We start from the raw sequence: 19311 nt of genomic DNA on the forward strand, positions 1-19311 counted from the left end.
TGTACCTGAGTCTATGTGCTATACAGTATGTGCTAAATGGGGACAGAAGAGGTGTGAGATTCAATGTATGTGATATATGTGGCAAGTGGGGACAGGAGGTGTGTGCTTGGGTGTGGTGAAGTGCAAATTATAGAAAATCATAAATAATAGTGATTAATTACTAGTTTTTATAATATTTGATACAATTATTATCACAATAAATTACTATGCTTTGATTATGCTGAAATTTATATTATGCATGTTTTAATGACACTGTTATATATAAATGTATTCAATTACTTATGGTCCCCTAAATTGGGGGGGGGAGCATATGTATATATTGTAGTAGACCTCTGATTAGTTTTAGAAGTGTTCCAGTAATGTGTGACCCTGAGCTATCTCTGCCCTCTCTTTATGGCATGTTGGGTTTCCCAAAAGATTTTCACAAGATAGTAGAAGTCTTTACTTATTCAGAAATATAAGCCACCAGTAAACTTACAGTATTGTGGTGATATTTTAATTGCTTGACTCCAAACAAGTCCCAACATCTGAAGACTGTATACTGTGTTTTGCAAGCTCTTGAAGCAGCAGGTTTCCTCTTAAGACAGACAATTACATCAGAAGTAGTATTCTTAAGCTGCTTTCACATGACAAGAATTAAATGCTGCGTTCGACACCAAGTAAGGTAGTGACTAGACATGAAAAGAACTGAGTGCTGCCAGCTGTTGAAACGTGATGTCATCCATCCAGGAAAGCCATTGGTTCAGAAAACAAGCAGTGATAGTAGTAAGTTGTCTGTGTTATAAGGCTAAACTGTGAACTTTCTTTGTGATACCAAAAATTCTGGGTTTATCCCAAAATGTTCTTTCATGTTTACATCTACCTGCTTCATTCAAAGCTGTGATGTGATTGGGTGCTCTACGAAAGTTCAGTTTCAAACAAGGTCCAAGTTCAAACAATTTGAACTTTGACGATCACAACTTGGCATTATATTGAGCAGTGCGCTACGCCAGGCTTAGCGTTGCTGCTATGTCAGACATGAGCGCTCCCTGCACAAGAACTTAATGGTTTCACACCATGTCACGCGTTTTAAAGCTGATTATGTGCAAGCAGCTTTAGGGCTAAGAATTGGAATTCATGGCCATGCTCCATTGCCTGCATGATTGAAAGCAATTTTTAAGTTACCAGAGCCTATGACTGTCACTGGCTTACGATCTGTAATGGGACTGTTCAATTATAATTGTGCGTATATTTCAGAATTTTCTGATTTGGCCCAGCCTCTCAATGAAGCATCGAAGGGAGGTCAACCTGATGCGACTCCAGTGACATGGACAACGGAAATGAAAGGATCATTTACTGCTCTGAAAACTGTATTGGCTTCATCCCTGGCTTTGAAACACCCACACTCCACCAAACCTTTCCACCTCTGGACTCTCGTGGGTATAAATACACACAATGCTCTGCTGGCACAAGTACAAACTGTTGGGCAGATGGGAATACTGGGTTACTATTCATCATTAATGCCAGCAAGCATGAAGGGGCAGCCTAGTTGTTTGACTGTCCTTGATTGTGCCAGTTGGGCAGTACAACAGACTGTGGGATGTGACACAGAGTTTCTGCACACCACACACAAGTTTGTCAAACTGTTATCTAACACACCCACTAATTCCATCTCCGGCCAGAGACAAGTACTGTGGGAATCCACAGTTTTGGCACGAAATGTTTTTGGGATATCTGATAACCGAATGAACCCTGCAACGGGACTGCTTGATCAAGGCCAATCCCACGACTGTTCTCAAAGCATCATCCTGGTAAAAAAGGACACAGCGTGATAGCAGCACCACTGGATGGCACTCTGGCACTGCTTGTTGATGGAAGCAGTTAATATGAAAATTACTGCTGGAAAAGACTGGATCGGCAGTAATAAGGGAGGGAGAAGGAAGGGAAAGAAGGATTCACAGTGATGAAATAAAAGTCTGTGGAATGTGGGTCTGCACAGGTGGCTGAAGTTTGTGCTCTGCACCATGCAAACTGCACAATAATCTGAGAAACCAACAAACATTTTTATGGACAGTGCATATGTGTAGAACGTAATAATTATGGCACATTTTGCTCTTAAAGAAGATACCTTACAGTGGAAGAGGAGCCAATAAGTCTTAAAGAACAAGGTATATCCTTCATGGATGCATGTAGAGCCAGCCATGAGAGAAAGAGCACAGTCTGTAAAATAACAGGTCATAGCAAAATGACTGACTTTTTGGTAGATGAAATGCAGCACCTGATGAGACTGCAACAGCAGCAGAATTGAAAGGATTCAAATTTAAACCGGCTTGGGTACCTCCTGTACATGGTAAAGTCCCTACTCATGAGGAAGTAGCATAGTACTATTCAAATGAAATGGAAAAGTGTATTGTTAAGTGGAAACAATTAGGTGCACATCAAACTGAAGAAGGAATTTGGATGCAAGGAGATAAAGTGATTACTCCGACAGTTTATTGTAATGAGTTGATTCAGTTATACCATAACACTGGACATTTTGGAGCACAAATGGCTTAGAAGAAACTTGGTTTTGGTTTAATATGGAAAAAGATTGTACAGAAACTGTCTTAAGATGTCGTAGTTGTGTAAGAACTAAATCATAAAACCTAAAAGTAAAATTCCTATTGGACATGCTGAGAGTCCTTTAGGCCAATGGCAGAACTTGCAGATAGATTAAATTAGACCTTTACCAAACAGTGCAGGAAACACTTACTGTAGGTCTTAGTGTTGGTAGATTTGTTTAATGGATAGAATCATTCTCTAATAGAACAGCAACAACTGAAAAGGTGGTTTGTATTTTATTAAAAAAGACGATTTAACCAATTTAATTACGTGACTGATTATACTTTTGCACCCTTTGATTACCGCATGAGGTTATACATATTTTTACCCCCTACATTCCTTGGTGCCTACATGTGAGGATTGTTAAGACCAACATGTTTTAATTATTTATCCTCACTATTCTATAATTCATAGAGGTGTTTCCCCCTACATTCATATATATATATATATATATATATATATATATATATATGTATATTATGTATTCACTGTAGTAACATGTTGTAGGCCTGTGATTAGTTTTAGAAGTGTTTCAGTAACCTGCGACCCTGAGCCTCTGTGATCTCTGCCCTACCTCTATGTGATATGACCCAAGTTTTTACATTACTATATAAAAGGGAGTTTGATCTTTTCTCTGAACACTCACACTTCCTGCTTATTTGCATTTACAACAATATACCAAAGTTTCACACGCAATTTATGATAACTTTTTGTAATTTTAATTATCAGTGCTTTTATGACAAATATGTCTTTCAGTCTAAAAAGAATTTGATAGCTTGATTGAACCTATTTTTATCTTACCAAGAGGTCTCTGAGTCTCACTTTGGGTCAGTTTGAACAAGGTGTAGGTGTTATAAGTGGTAAATGGGGACAGAAAAGATGTGTGTGTGTTGGTGTATGTGATATTTGTGGCAAATGGGGACAGATGAGGTGTGTGTTTGGGTAAGTGTGCTATATGTGGTAAATGGGAACAGTAGAGGTGTGTGAGTGTACATATGCATACAGGGGTAACGGAGGTGTTCTGACCTCACAGCTGCCGATCTGCTCCCGATGGGAATGATGGGAAGGGGTCTGATTCCGGGGAAAACGTCCTGACTCATCATCCGAGCGCCATTCTGGATCACTCCCTGAGGGACTGCACAGAGGAGACAGAATCATTGACCTGTAGCTACAGAACACACACACTCACACGCACACATACACACACGCGCGTGGGCAAACACAAGCGCACGCACATACACACAAGAGAAAAATACATTCGTGCTCACACACACACAGACACACGCACACACAGAAGCAGACATAGTACAATGTAACTGGAACACGCATGTAAATGATCACACACAGAGGAAGCCACTGTCTCTGTCACTACAGCTATATACACTCTCATTGCTATAGCCACCATGATGCCTTAAGGAGGGCATTTACACACACACATCCAAAGCCTTGGAAAAATAGACTAACAAAGACATAAACAGACAAGCACACAACCAGCAAACAAAGGAATATGTAAGTCAGAAAGTATAGTATTGATTCACTGCCAAGCCTCGATACCAACTGGAATCAGTCTCATTACAGTTCCGTCTTCTGGTCCCAGTTTAACTGGGTAAACCTGCAGGAAAATGGCAGTCACTCTGAGAAATAGCTTCATGCTGTATTACACCCAGACAATTTTACCTGTAAAAAAAACTGTCTATACGTTTTATTTGTCTGCATCTAAACCGACTACCCTGTACAAATATTGTGTGAACGCCAGAAAGGATCAAGTGACTAACTTATGTTACAAACACACGCATACATACACACATTAATGCTTAGACAGTGACAATTTTTGTTGTTCTGGATTTGTACACCAACTCCTTGGCTTTTGAAATGAAACAACAGATTGGAGGTTAAAGAGTATACAGGCAGCTTTAATTTGAGGGTACTCACATCCATATCGGGTGAGCCGTGTAGGAATTACACCCCTTTCGGTGTCACTTAACCCCTGCATACCATAGAGATGAACCTGCTTTTCTGCAGCAGTCAGATTCTACACTGAACGCTTTGCTTTCTAAACTTCAGCATGAGGCATGAGAAATGTCTGCTGCAGACAGCAAGACTAATGTGAAACAGGGCAGGCAAAATAAAAATCCCTTGTGCTTTTCCGATCTGTCTCTCATCGCATGTTGCCATGGTTCTGTCACTACGACCCCAGCATCCACAGCTTTAGTGGCAACAACAATATCCACTGTTCTGGCTCCTGGCTATGAAATGCACTTTTTTAAAAACAGTGTAATATAACATTTATGAGAAGAAATAACCTCATAGTATAAGGATGTGAACTCATCATTGGTACTGTTGCTGAGCAACCATGTCTGTTTCAAATAAATTTAACGGTAATATTCAAATAGAAGCTTAGGGTAGCGTGATACTGAGAGTGAGAGAGTCAGGCATGCATTCACTGTACACGGAAGCTTATGTAATCCAAGAAAAGGTTAACGATGTGGGTCTAAGCGGTTGTCATGCACGTTTTCTTATTTTCAAGCCCTTAATGATGGACCATTCAGTCTGTGTGCTTTTGGACTACAGTAAAGTGTAGCTAAAACCGTGCTGCGGAGTTAATATGAGCCATCCCGGCTCATGTGAGTTGCTGCACATGAACCCTGTCCACACTCCCCTGGTAGAAAGATGACAAAGAGATACATCGTAACCATGGGTTATGTGTACACACAGTCACCAGCGACACAGCAATTAACACGGAACTCTGAGATGAGGACAGTGAACGATGGTGGCCATTACAGCTACACAATCACCATCGCCGCCCCTGTACGGTGACGACCAGTCAGGCTTTTTGCCAATATATTCCCCTATGCAGAATGCCTGATTGTAACTGTAAACCAGTACCATTGGTTCAGTGTCCTCTGAGACACGTGCACACTGCCTCTGCAGTTCAACAGCTGGGCTGCGCAGTCCTTGTGCTGGACGACTGCGCCCAATGCGCAGCTGGTGCAGGCAGGCAGCGGGTGCCCAATCGACCAGAAGAGTCATTAATGTGCAATGAGGTGGGGGCACTGGAGAGCATCAAGTCAGACCCAACTCATAATGCTGTGCCCCCCCAGAAATATATATCATCATTTTTGGATGAAGCTTAATTATTGTGTTTTTCAGATAAAAATACATACCCCCACCCCACCTCCTGGTCCATGATCTGCATCAAGTCACTGTGTTTCCAACAGTCAGAGTGGCATTTACCCCAGCATTGCCTCACTGACAGGGCACACAGTAGAATGCAATGTGAGTTTTATTATACTTTTTATTTAGTAATATTGTTTTACACAACTTTCAAACTTTCAGCACAACTTTCACTTTTTATCATTGTTGAATGTGTTACCTTTGTATAAAGTTGTCAAACTACAAGCCCTTTAGGGTTTTTCCAACCTTCTGTGCATATACATTTTTTTTTCCGTTATCTTGCATTAAAATAGGAGAGCTGACAGGCCTGTCATCCTATAGTTTGCTTTATTCAGACGGAGTGGGTAACAGAAACAGAACGAATGACAGCTCAGAAGGTGCCATGGCGGGATTGAAACTCCGCCCACCCGTATGGCTTGAGAGACAGCTACCCTACAAACTTGCATCACAGTTTCACCTTTGCATATTTTTATAACTGGACAAATAAAACACAAAACAAGAAAAAAGAGCACAGCCACAGTGATAAAAACCACTGACAGAACAGCAGTGACAGCGCAGTAGCTGCGGGCACGAGACAGTTTCAGGTTTGGTTTTTTTGATAATACAAGCTTGGTTAAATACAAATGCAAAACAAATACCGGGATGGCGGGGATATGAGGCCACAAACCCACAAGCTTTTATCGTCTGTACAGCGTGTCTGCGCAGTCTCTGCAGAACAGCAAAGCCGCGTCTCTCAGGCTACTTATCCGAGGCTGAGTGTTGAAAGTGTCAGTGACTCAGATTTGAGGGGGCGGGATTTCCCATCAGCTCCACACAGTTCAGAATGTGCCACGGCACTCTGCAATTTCAATCAGTTCCACGGAGATGGCAGTCCTCCTCCCATTTCCCCACACTCCACTAGGATCTGAGTCAGACAGTGGCCCCCACCCCCTTCCTCCAGCATCATGTCCTAATTCTTTCCATTGCTGGAGGAGAATATGTCTGCTCTGTTGAAAGCAGGACCATCTCTACGGCATGCATGATTTGAAAGCAAGGCAGCAAGTGCTGCATATTTCTCTCTCTCTCTCTCTCTCGCGCGCGCGCACTATACTGCCAGTATTCATGGGGTATGGCGATGTTTTCTTTTCAAAGTGTTAAACAGTCATTTGCCTGTAGCCTCATTAATTCTTCCATCACTCATCTCCTCTTTATCCAGTGCTCTTCTCCTTCCCTTTGATCATGGCTTCTGCCCCACAGAGCTGAATCACAGAGCCAATTCAGAACAGTGTGGGTGAAGGAGAGGAGGAAGCCATGGACACTGAAAATGAAGCTGCTAAGCAGGAGCGTGTTCTCCATCATGACCCCACGATGATCACACTTCGGACCCTAACTACGAACAGTTTACCTTTCAGACTTTTAACAGCACAAAAAACTATTTCCCTTCACAAGGTCATTTATCTTCTACATGATCACAAGCTTATTTATCTTCATTTAGGAGTGAAAGGGGTTAGTTTTCTGAGGTACTGTCTTATTGTTTCAGACATCTGCCTCATGCAAAAGAAACGGCAGCTGCATAAATAAAAAAGCTTCCATCAGCTAGCCATACCCGCTAGCCGCACTTTCCGATGCAATCGCTACATGGATGTTATGCAAGATAGTGGCATAGCCGTCCGCTCAAAATATTAGCTGACAACATGATAAGGGGAAAACAGTGAGTGGTAAAAACAAAAACCTAAAAGCAACTTTAAACAGAAACTGGGCCATGCATCCAAGGATGCTAGATGAGGTATCGGGAGCATGCTATAGCACAGAACTCAGGCGGTCAGAAAGTCACAGCCACAAAAGCAGGACTTAAAGTAATACTTTCAGGCGCAGTAACTAATCGCTTGCATGTCTTGTTGTCGAGTAAAAGCTACGTATGTCCAAAACGTAGTGCGGATGGGGATGTTTAAAAGCAGTTCTCTCTCACACACCCTGGCATAATCACTTCTGCGTGACTTCAGCCCATACTCTATTCTGCTCACGCATTTTAATCAATACACACTGCCATTCCGGCTTTGCTTTTCAACGATATGAATTACCCAGTTAGGTTAGGAGGCCCCCCCTCTAACCAATTGATTATCTGAGAGGGCCAATTAAAATAAATCAGGCACTAAAAAAAGAACTGAGATTAAGACATTGTGGGAAATTGCCTCTGGTCCTTTTCTTCTTAATGCATTTGCTGAAATCTGATCTTGGCAAGCTGAAGAAAAGGTGAAAGCTCTGACATTCAAGAGAATAGTTTCATCACAGTCCAATTTATATGCTACACAGATATAAAGTGATTCATTTACCACTGATTGCCAAAACTGTTTTAACCATAAAATATGGAGACAGGGTTGCATTTTCTAAAATCTATATTAAGAGATCACATGGCATCTGATTTGCATATTAGGTGTAAATTCTGTAAACTGGTTGTTTTGGCCATGTTTTTCACATACACTGAAAAGAAAAATGTTCATGGATGAGCCTAGAATGTTTATTTACACTTATATTTTAATTCAAACCAACCTAACAAATTTTCATTTGAAAAAATCTAAAAATATTTTTCAACGTTTTCTACATTTGTCCATGAAACATTTTTTTCAGTGTACTGTAGCAACTTTCTTTTGATACCTTTCATAACAGACATGGAACTTTGTCTGAAAATCCTCATATCAATAAGTCATACAGTGTAAAAGATGTTGCCTGAAGTTTACCATACATAGATAGTAATCATAAACATCACGCTGCTCATTGCAGGCTTCTCCAGCATATATAGCTTTTGAATTTTCAAACTTTGGACTAAATACAATCAATAATATGTCAAAACGTTTTGCTTAATATTTCGGAAGAAATTCTGTGTGGACTGAATCTGGTTATGTGAGACAAAGCTGGTCTATAAGAGAGGAAATAGGGTCAAATATGAGATAATACCAGAAATAAATCTATCTCTGGTGCTCCTTTCCATACCGGAAACAGCAAAATAATGCAAGCATCTCAGGCTGAGAGAGGGATTGTGTCCATTATCACATGACAGGACCATACCTAGGTCAAAAGCTGGAGTGCAGGCCTTCCTCCACCTACCTTTTTTAAAACCTGCACTCAAAACTCCAACACTCAGGAATTAATTTGACCCCCCGCAATTAACTAAACGCCATCCCTTCTACGGCTTCACATATTCATTTCACCTGATTTCATCCTGAGAGAGGGGTCACGCCCTACAAACAGAAATAACAAGTCCAGCCCCCTCCCCCAGTCCTCTGAACAACTACAGGAGAAAAACAGAGGGAAAGGAATAGATTCATTTTCATTCCTAAGGAATTTGGCTCATCACAGAGATGTCAGAAATTGCTGCTCCTGATTGCCATAAATATCTCCGGCCCCGAGAGGGTGTGGAATGACGCTGATTGGCCAATCAAGGGGGGTGGAGTTATCACATAATACAAATTTTGAAACCAAGCCTTTGAGAATAAAACCTTTGAGACTGACCAAGTTGACTTAAGTCCTCCCAAATGCCTGGCATAAATCAATGATCAGTTACTTCTGATGAATCATGATTTTGTGTAGGTGTGCTCTCAAGATCTACAGCACCTGGAACATCTGGGGGCAAAGCAAAATCTACAGAGACTGATTGCTCCTCTGTGGAATAACCTCAGGTGCATTTTGAGCTACACCCCTACCCATCACACTCTTGATATTATTATTATTATTATTATTATTATTATTATTATTATTATTATTATTATTTTAATGAGACTATTAACGATAGTTCCTGATTAGCAATGTAACCAGCAGCCATACCAACATGTAGCATTCATAAACATCTGAAGCTACTTGCTTCCTTGGATGGGAGGCTCCTGGGGAAAAGAAGTAGCCACCTAGAAAGGTGGTGGCAGGCCAGTAGGAGGCACTGTTCCCTCTGCACCAAATACAAGCCTGCACCAAAGGGGTGCTGACTGTAGTAGGCGTCATTTTTCAAAAGATGAACAGAGATTGTAACTCGTTGTGTATTAAAGATCTCATAGGCTTTATATAACTCACATAAACCTTAATTTCTGCATCTGGCAACCTAACCATAACTCCAACATCATGTGATCACATTTTCACTCCATGACCATGAAAGGTTTCTTTCGGAGCCTATAACATGAAATCTTTGTCCTGGTAAACGAGAACACACAGGGAAAGGTTGGAGCATTCACATGCCACACTTACCTGTGGGAACCAATGTCACAGGGAACCAAAGGCCATTGTGCTTTAGGATATAATTATCATTTGATATCACAGTGAAGAAACAGCTACAGTTGAAATAACTGTACTTCAGTGAATAAATAAAGGCTTATTAGTAGAAATAAGAGTCTTATATGAATAGCAGTTTAAGATAATTAACAGCTTAATTGCTGATATCACAATCTTTATAAATTAAAAGCTTATTGACTGATATCACAGTTTATGTTGAATAAACAGCTCAGTGACTAATGTTAGTCTCAGTGAATTAACAGTTCATTGATTGTACCACAGTCTATGTGAATAAAGAGCTCACTTACTAATATCAGTCTTAGCAAATTAACAGATCACAAACTGATATCACAGTCTTATTAAATAAACGGCTCACTGATTAATATCACCCTGAGTGAATTAACAGCTCACTGACTGATATCAGAGTATCTTTGTGATAACAGACAGCCAATTTGCTTGTCTCTTCTCTTTATCACATGCCAATGGAAATTCCTGTCAACTCAACAAGCACTAGGAGGATAGTTATACGCAGGCCTCTAAAATCAACACCCAGCACTGCCTCCTCTATGTACTCTATGTACAAGCTGCTGGAAGAACAAGTGCTCTTTAGTCACATAATCACTTCAAGTGAATGGAAACACCGTCTGGAGAGGGAAATGGTACAGCCTTAATTAGCTGTACCTTAATCCCTGTCCCGTCTCTGCACAGCTAATACTGAGGGAGTCAATGGAGTTGAAAAGTCAGTAAGGGCTCAGTAAGGGGATTATGGCTAGGTCCTTACTATATATATATATATATATATATATACACACTTATTCTATTGGTCCTCATATCTTACAACTTATGCTCACACACACACACACACACATGCATGCACGCACGCACACACACACACACACACACACATAACGCACACACATGCACACACACACCCACACACACACAAATCATTTTGGCAGAGTAGGTACTTCTCGGGTGGCTCGTGTCATTTTCATTCCTATTTTTTCTGGTTCAATACTACATTCCTGTTCCGAAATTCTGTTACTAAAGAAACAAGAATCCAATCATTTCAGCAGCTAGCAGTACGCACATGTTTTTCTGAAGACAATCCTTTGGCATTGCAATGTTTTTATGAAATAGTCCCAGTATCTGGGAGGCTTGGCCTAAGTTAATGATGTCAGCAGACAGGATAAGGCCATGGTGCGAGCCTGCACCCTTTATTAACTCAAATCATTATACCGTACGTTCTCACATGGTGTCCCGTGTCACTTATTCTGTATTCCCAACACATGAGCGTGTGTGCACACACATACACACACACACACGCATGCATATGCACACACACGCATACGCTCACACACACAGGCTTATGTAAAGTCTCTGCTTGTCTATGTACCATGTTGAGCATTTCTTAAAAACTTCATTTACTCATTTATTATTAACATCTCTTTGCTTGACAAGTGTTCAAGTAACAAGTTTTTATACAAAAGGAAAATTCACTGAAGAGATTCAGGATCAGCAATCTAGGTTCAGAACCACAACAGCAGTAATATGAACCAGCAACCTCAAGGTTAAAAATCCAATTCCCCAGAGACTGCATCACTCTGACAACCCATCATAAAAGTTGCGATTTCTGAGATTTCTGTGTTATCACTGGAAGAGCTTCATGAGCTCCACAACGAGAGAAGTTACAAGGTGTTATATGGAGTTATCAGTGACACACTGATTTGATAGGGTTCTGCCATGGTTAGGGAAGTCCTTTGATTCATAAAAGTCAATTATTGATTGCAATGGATCACAAGATGAGACCAGGTGAGACATGGCACACTTTGTCAAAGTTTGCTCTCATGTTAGTGTTATAAGAAGGGAATTCTCCAAAATACAAACGTTGAGGCTCTGGTGGCAGCTTCTGTCAATGTGTTTGCCACCCTGTGTTGGCAAAGGCTAAGCCATATTCTTTAAGCCCTGTCTGTCTGTGCTTAAACAACAGCATCTGCTACCACTGAGCTGCAGGAGGTGGGTATTTGAGTTTTCCTGGTATTTGGTTCATTGCTAAAATCTACATGAGGTTTCCTCATCAAGGAACATCCTTATACTGTATATTTATAAATAATGTTTATACAAAATAACTATTTAGTGCATATGCACAGGGCATTTATATAGTGCTCTTAAGTAGTGTGTTTACATAGTGTGTTTTTACTGTGCAATTATACTGTATTAATACAGAATCCTTATATAAAGCCTTTGCACAATGCATTACTATGGTATGTTGCATTTATACACTGCACTGTACACAACGCTAAACAGAAGGTTTGCTTAGGACCTTTATACTGTGCGTTCATACAGCAAATGTATGTATGCCTTACAAACCAGTCTTGTTCATTTTGCAACCACTGGACTCTTGGCCCCTCGCTTTCTGTGTACCTGTGCTTCCTGGTCACGTCTTCTGTCTGTTTGGGAATCTCAGGTTGTGGAATGAGCTTCCCGCTGTGGCCAGGACAGCAGAAACCCTCCATCTCCTGAACCAGACTCAAGGCCAAATTCTTTAGACTGCACCCTGACCCCCCTTAACTATCTTCATTTTCTGTCTTTCTTTTGGGATAATAATGTTATAAGTATAGCTGCATAAAGGTAGGCTGCATAGGTTTGCTTGACTAACTTTACACTTCTTGATTATAAACGGGGCTTCTGTACCTTCTTAGTGATACGACACGTGTTTTCCTTAAGTTAACACTTCTGTACGTAGTTGTAGATAACAGAGTCAGCTAAGTGATTACCATGTAATGTAATGTAATGTTTATTCAGTGCATTTATATAAGGTGCTTGTATAGCATGGTTTACAGCTTGTATAAATTCCATATAGCTTGTTTAATAGTGCATTTATGCAGTGTGTTCATAAAGCACATTTATATAGTGTGTTCATAAAACATACTTATACAGTATAGGTTGTTTATTCACTGTGTCTATACTGTGTGTTTAAATAGTGTGTTTATACAGCTTATTTATGTGGTTTGTTTATTAGCACTTCTCCTGACCTTTCCCTTTTCATGTCTCTGACCTGACCTCAAGGGAAACGAAAAGGCATTCCTCCAAGAGACCCTTCTACTTTGCTGTCTTCACCCAGGCTATCTTCCTGTTCAAGAGTAAGCTGCCTGTTCTGCCTCACTCTCCCTCAATGTCCAGCAACTGTCACGCTAGACCTGATCTGTAGTGTTACCCTCGACAACCCTGAATAGCAGCAGCTTCGGTGCGAGGCTCCCAGGACAGACACTGTGCGAATGGAGAGAACAGAACACAAATTCCGTGTGGATTACAGCTTGTGAGATACCTGGGAGGGGATGCTGCCAGAATCCAAATTTGGGAGCTGAAAGCAAAACAAAACCCGCAAAAGCAACCCGACGTTGCTTCAGTAAATATCCAGCTGTATAAAAAAAGTGACATTATAAAAATATGAACTGTGTATGTTATTCTGGGTAGGGAGTGTCTGCTGAGCAAACAGAGGCTTTGAAGTGAATGGAAACGATAAAGAGACGAGTCAGGGCCTGCCGGCAGTCAGGGAGGACAGACGGACAAAAGCACTGATAAACAAAACGATGTCACAACGCTCTGGTACCTTGCAGGAGGACTCCTCCATTTCTCCTGAAGAAGGGACTGACAGGCCATAGGGGAGGACTGGATATGCTGGAGAGAGAGAGAGAGAGAGAGAGAGCTGGTAAATGATTTAATAAACCTGGGAAAGATGTGCAACCCAGAACGTAAGCACATGAGGACATTTGCTGAAGTAGTCAAGAGTGACCGCTGATTACGGCAACTGTATTACGGTCTGTTCCAGCTCTGGCATTAATCATCTACATTACAGCACACCTGAGAGCTACAGTCACAGCAGTGCAGTCAGTCAAGGACATTCTCCTGAGACAGTTACTCAGTCAATGGGCCCTGATTATTTTCAGCTGCCCACAGCACTAAAAATGTGCCACATTAGCAATCGCTTTGCCATGTGTGTGGCTAGGATTCCGCTTCCGTCCGCGGCTTAAGCAGACATGCTGGGCTCTGCCTTTGCTACTAATAATGGATGAATCGAGTATGTCTCTCACAGCCGACTTAAACATAATACTTTTTCATCAAATTAGATTAGAAACTTTCAGAGCAAATCCTTATCTTTACGGAAGATTTTCCTTGGTAGCAGGAAGGATTTATGGTTTGTTTTTTTGAACATGGTGAATGACATAAATCTCACTACACAGTACATAAAGGCTCTGTCTCACGGTAATTCAAGCATAGTTCAGTACCAGCTAATTATCGCTGTTATCACTATATACGATTTCTGTCCCGTTATCAAAGTATCATTGTACCTTTCCGTATATCACATATAATAACAGTCTTCCAAGACCTGGCAAATCATTCTTCTCGACTATAGGGGACATGAGTCTATGGTGTCAAGCTCATATATTCTACTATGATAAAACCTACACTAAAAGGGACATTCAATAAAAATAAAATAATATTTCTGAAAATATTTTCACTGCCACATGGTTTCATCATGACATAATTTCTGTTAAAAAAAAGGATATTTATGCCAGGATATTGCATCTGGGACAGCTCTGTGAGGCAGTCTGTGGAATTTCCATTTATAAGAGCAAAAAACATGCTCCCATATCTTGTGATTCACATAATTATACCCGGAAAATAGTAGTAATAATAATAATAATAATAATAATAATTCCCATGAGCCCCTAAATCAGACCCTTATTGACCTCCCTCACCTTCTCTTTGGGACACATCAGGGCACTGTTTTTACCTCACTCAGAAGAAAAAGATATTCCCAAAAACAGCCTTTTAAAATATGTATTTAATGGACAAAGACATTAATTTCATGGCTTTGTTATTTTTGGCCCTGTTGAAAGTACAGAAAGTACAGACAGAAAGTAGGCTACACTGCTGAGCTGGCCTGTGAGTTTGAATTTCCACCACAGAGAAATACAAGTCAGGAGCTTGAATGGACTACTGATGCAGCACAATCAACATGCACACAGATGGACACCTTGTTCATGCACAAACACATACACTATTACACTGGCTCACACACACAAACCTTTCTCGTGCACAAAACATACCATACACAAACAGACCAAGCAGCTAAAATATGGCTGCATATTTGAAGCTCACTTCCTTTTCTTGTTGACAGACGCTGCTCGCTAGCACCAGAGCAGTCGGCTCCAGTATAGGCGTTTCAGCCTCCCGTTTCAATGTAAGTCAATGGCAACAATACGGTGAGAATACAAAGTCAATAATTTTTTTTCTACACGAAAATGTAGTCGCAATATGTGTTTTTTCTTTGTCTAATGTCTCCTGTCTGCTGATTTGTTAAGCTATTGCGTTATTTGGACACGACTGTAATATTGCGGGTACGAGCCACGGGCAGTTTGCCAAGTCACTGTACCCCACGTGCTTAGTGGATGAGGACATCATGTCCCTCTCCGGCTCCAATCTGTACAACATGGCAGCGGCCATTAACTGCACTTCCTGGGCTTCAGAACACTTTCCATCAAGCCCATGTATAGTCAATGAGTGACGTCACAGTCACAGGTGATGTTTGTCCATATTTTTGTACAGTCTATGGTAAAGACATACATGCTACTGGCCATACTATCAGTGCTGACATACAGTATGTTCAAAATCTGAACCACTGGGATGAGACTCTACATAGTTCACAGGTCAGCCAATTCTCAAGCTCATATAAATGTTCCCCCGTGTGGCCAGAGAATCTCAGCTGTGACACATTCTATACTGATCCCTTCTCTATCTGTAATACTTTCCCCTTGTCTGATTACAGTAAAGTGGAAAAAAGGTGGCTGGACTGCCTGTTCTCCTTAAAAAGTACATACAATTAATCAATATCATAGATGTCTAGGCCAATAGGAAAACTAGCATTTTAAAATCACAAATACTGCCAAATTTCAGTTTTGAAACATCACATAAAATAACAATAATTAAAAAATCAAAATACCTTTTTACAAAAGACAGAAAAAAAACAGTTTTGGTTTCCCAGAGAGACTCATAGTTAACTGTGTGGCATTTCAGCAGTTGAGCAGCCAGAGAGAAAGTTCATATCATAAGAGAGCAGATGAATCTGAAATAATAAAATTAACTGTACACATTTCCCCTTGGGAAAACAAAAAAAGCCCTTTTTGAATGCGATTTGTTTTTGCACTTTATTTATTTTTATTTTTCAAGGTTGAAAGGTCCTGTGTTAAAGATGAGCCACAGGCCACCCCTCATTGCATTTGAAACCTTTTTTTTTCTTCATTATTTCAGTTCAAAGAGCCAAATTCAAAATTAATCTCCTAAAGCTTCCAAACCTAAAGTTGTCACCTCCGATAATTCACGGATCTATGGATTTAAAAAAAAAAATATGAAAAGCAGGTCTAAAAAAACTGAAATAAGCTCCAAGCCATCTGCTGTTGCCAAGGCACGTTACTTGTTGTCAGGGCGATAACGTATTTCCTCTACGCAAATGGCCTGTCCCCTTTTGCCAAGCAACAGAATTGTCCTGTGATGTAACTGCCAATGCCTTGGTTGGCTATGTTGCCATGGAGGCGTTCCCAGTAGCATGGCAACCATCAAGCCAATAGGCTGACAGGGGATGATGTGCAGCAGCTTCCTGACACCAGCTGTTTGTCCTGATCCAACCCATCCCACCCTACCCAGATGGTCCAGATGTGCTTTGGTTGTGACCCAGTACATGGCCATTACTAATGATCCCCTGGCTGAAGCTTAAAGTCTTTTACAAGGGCTCTGGCCTCATTAGCCATAGCCTGCATGATTCAGAGAATAAAGCATACACAATGCTGAAATGCATTATGATGTCACCCATTTAGTAGAGCAAATGGCTGAATCAATTTCACCACCTTCCTCCTATCCATTCTTTATCTCTCTCTCTCTCTCTCTCTCTCTCTCTTTCTACAGCCTCTTTGAGTTGGTGAAACACACCAACTCAAATAGTTATTATAAAAATAGTTATTATAACTAGCTGCAAGCAGTGACCCTTAGGGTCCAAGTACCTATGACCATGCAGCCATAATCATAAAAATGGAGTACTTTGCCCATACATTATCATTATAAATAAAAAGCTTATAATAAGGAATTTGAGAACACTGTGTGCCCATATAACAAAATTGATTAATTTACATATTTATTCAGATGGGAATAAGATCCCCTTGTATTCTTTTGTAGTTGCCATATGTTTTACATGATGACAAAGCATAGACATTTATGTATGAACCTCTGTTTCATTTATTTAAAATGAAACAAAAACAAGTAAACAGATGTTAGATAATCATTTTGGGATGTAATTAAATGTAATATACAATGAGATGTTTTTATATTAAATGCTCCAACTGTCAAGGTCTAATGGTTTTATTTAGATTTTTTGTACAGTTGTTCTTGCCTTAGTATTTCTCCAAACAGAAGTCACTATTGCAAAACAGTTAACACAGTCTCCAAAACTAAATCGCATTTGCCAAAATTACAAATTTCATTTGAAAAATGACAGCGAAAACATTAAATACATGTCACAACATCAAAACAGCATATATTGCTATCTGTTGTAAAGTTTCAATCAATAATTGCAATAAATGGCTTAATAAGTTCCAACTACAATTATTAATGTACCTTCACATGACAACAGTTTTGAATGGTTTTGCTACTTGCTGCTACATAAGTACGGTGTGTAATGCGGAGCAGCTAATGGCCCATAGTGTCGATATTGGTGAAGGAATTATGCTCTACCTCGCACTTCTGAAAGGGTTCTGCTGCCCTTTATGTAACTATACATTCTACCAAAGCATGGTGGGTGTGTTTTCTTGTTTCCTAAAAGGACTTTACCAAAGACTATGGCAGAAAGAATTCCACTTAAGAGCAGAAATGGCAAAAAAAAGGCTTTACTTTATTCTACTTTTCTCTACAGAAACTGAATGATGCTATAAATACACAGAATAAAGTACACCAAACTGATGATGGAAAATCTGTTTCTGTGTAAACAAAAAAAGGTCAAAATGGCAAGAAAAATACATTATGGTATGCTACACTTTCAGATTATTCTTTCTGCACTCTCTGAAGAAAGCGTGACAAAAGGCTCCTCTTAGTCTCCGTAAAGGAACCCTATCTAGCACAAGCGTTCTTTATCAGGCAAAATGGTTCAGTCTGGGAGCTTTCACCCTTTTCACACCCAGCGTAGAGGAACTAAAAAGGGTTCCCCTATGGAGACAAGCCAATTAACCCTTTTTTGACAGAGTATTAGATCAGACTACATGTTCTCATCAACATCACATCGAAAGTTTTCCCTCACAATCTGGAAAGGAAAACAATGTCCTGCAGTGATCCATCCATCCATCCTTGGCAATCATCGGCTATCACTGCCTGACAACCAGCATTCATTGCATCAAGGAGGGACATCTGGTCACATGGCCAGTTATTATATACCTTCAACCTCCATGAAGAGAAAAAATATTCTGAATGACTGAGAAATGGAGAGAAGGGGATAGAGATTCCATTATCACATGTTGGTGGGTTCCAAACCATCCTCTCTTCTAGTGACATAACACTCCGGTGCATCGCATCAAGGAATGGCATGTAATTATAGTTTTATGGCCAAATTGTGGGGATGTGGGAAAGAACAACCTCACTAGAGATTGTGGCACGTGATTATGCTGGCCTGGCACATTTACAGTGGTTCTTTGACCAATGATGTTCCTTCCACATCTCCTATTCTACCACCGCAATTCTAGAGCCATCTTTGTTTATGGTCCCTCTTCTTCTCATTTGCACTTTTCCTTCAGCTCTTCCTTGCTCCATTGCTCCAAATCTGAGCATGTACAGGGACTGATTGTTGATTCAATAAATGTTAAACTAGGTTTTGCATCCAAGCAAAAAAAAAAAAATAATAATAAAATAATAATAAAAATCAAAGTGACTGAGAAAAACTCTGAGACATGGCTTTTAAAAATCAATATGGTCACCATATCATTCACCCTGTCAATGCAAAGCTTTGCTGAGGTATTTTATGTGTAGTATAACTTTAATCAACGCTACAAGAACTATGAGAAAGTTTCTATTGTTTTGATGAACATTCATGCTTTCTATTCTACTGCATTCCATGTCTGTGGCCACCAAGTTTGGGAACGATCGACACCATTTTGAATGAAATGTGCTTATTTGCATATGATATGCACATTACAAGCAATTTAATTGGTTTGTGGCAGCCCTGTTGTAAAATCTACAAAACAAAATTTTGCTACGGGGCATGTCGCAGGCACAGTTTAG

The 19311-nt window shown here is 40.3% G+C and overlaps 1 protein-coding gene across 3 annotated transcripts in view; it reads right to left on the bottom strand.

Moving 5' to 3' along the window:
- LOC135257018 (forkhead box protein N3-like) overlaps nucleotides 1–19311 on the bottom strand; it is a 48073-nt gene that overhangs the window by 5439 nt on the left and 23323 nt on the right. For all 3 annotated transcript variants that reach the window (XM_064339367.1, XM_064339365.1, XM_064339366.1), the window contains exons 4-5: nucleotides 13604–13671; nucleotides 3607–3715 (exon numbers count right to left, since the gene is read on the bottom strand). In XM_064339367.1, coding sequence (XP_064195437.1) covers nucleotides 3607–3715; nucleotides 13604–13671 — 177 coding nt within the window. The remainder of the gene's footprint in view (nucleotides 1–3606; nucleotides 3716–13603; nucleotides 13672–19311) is intronic.

The sequence above is a fragment of the Anguilla rostrata genome, chromosome 6, assembly GCF_018555375.3.
Source record: "Anguilla rostrata isolate EN2019 chromosome 6, ASM1855537v3, whole genome shotgun sequence".
In the NCBI taxonomy this organism is placed as follows: domain Eukaryota; kingdom Metazoa; phylum Chordata; class Actinopteri; order Anguilliformes; family Anguillidae; genus Anguilla; species Anguilla rostrata.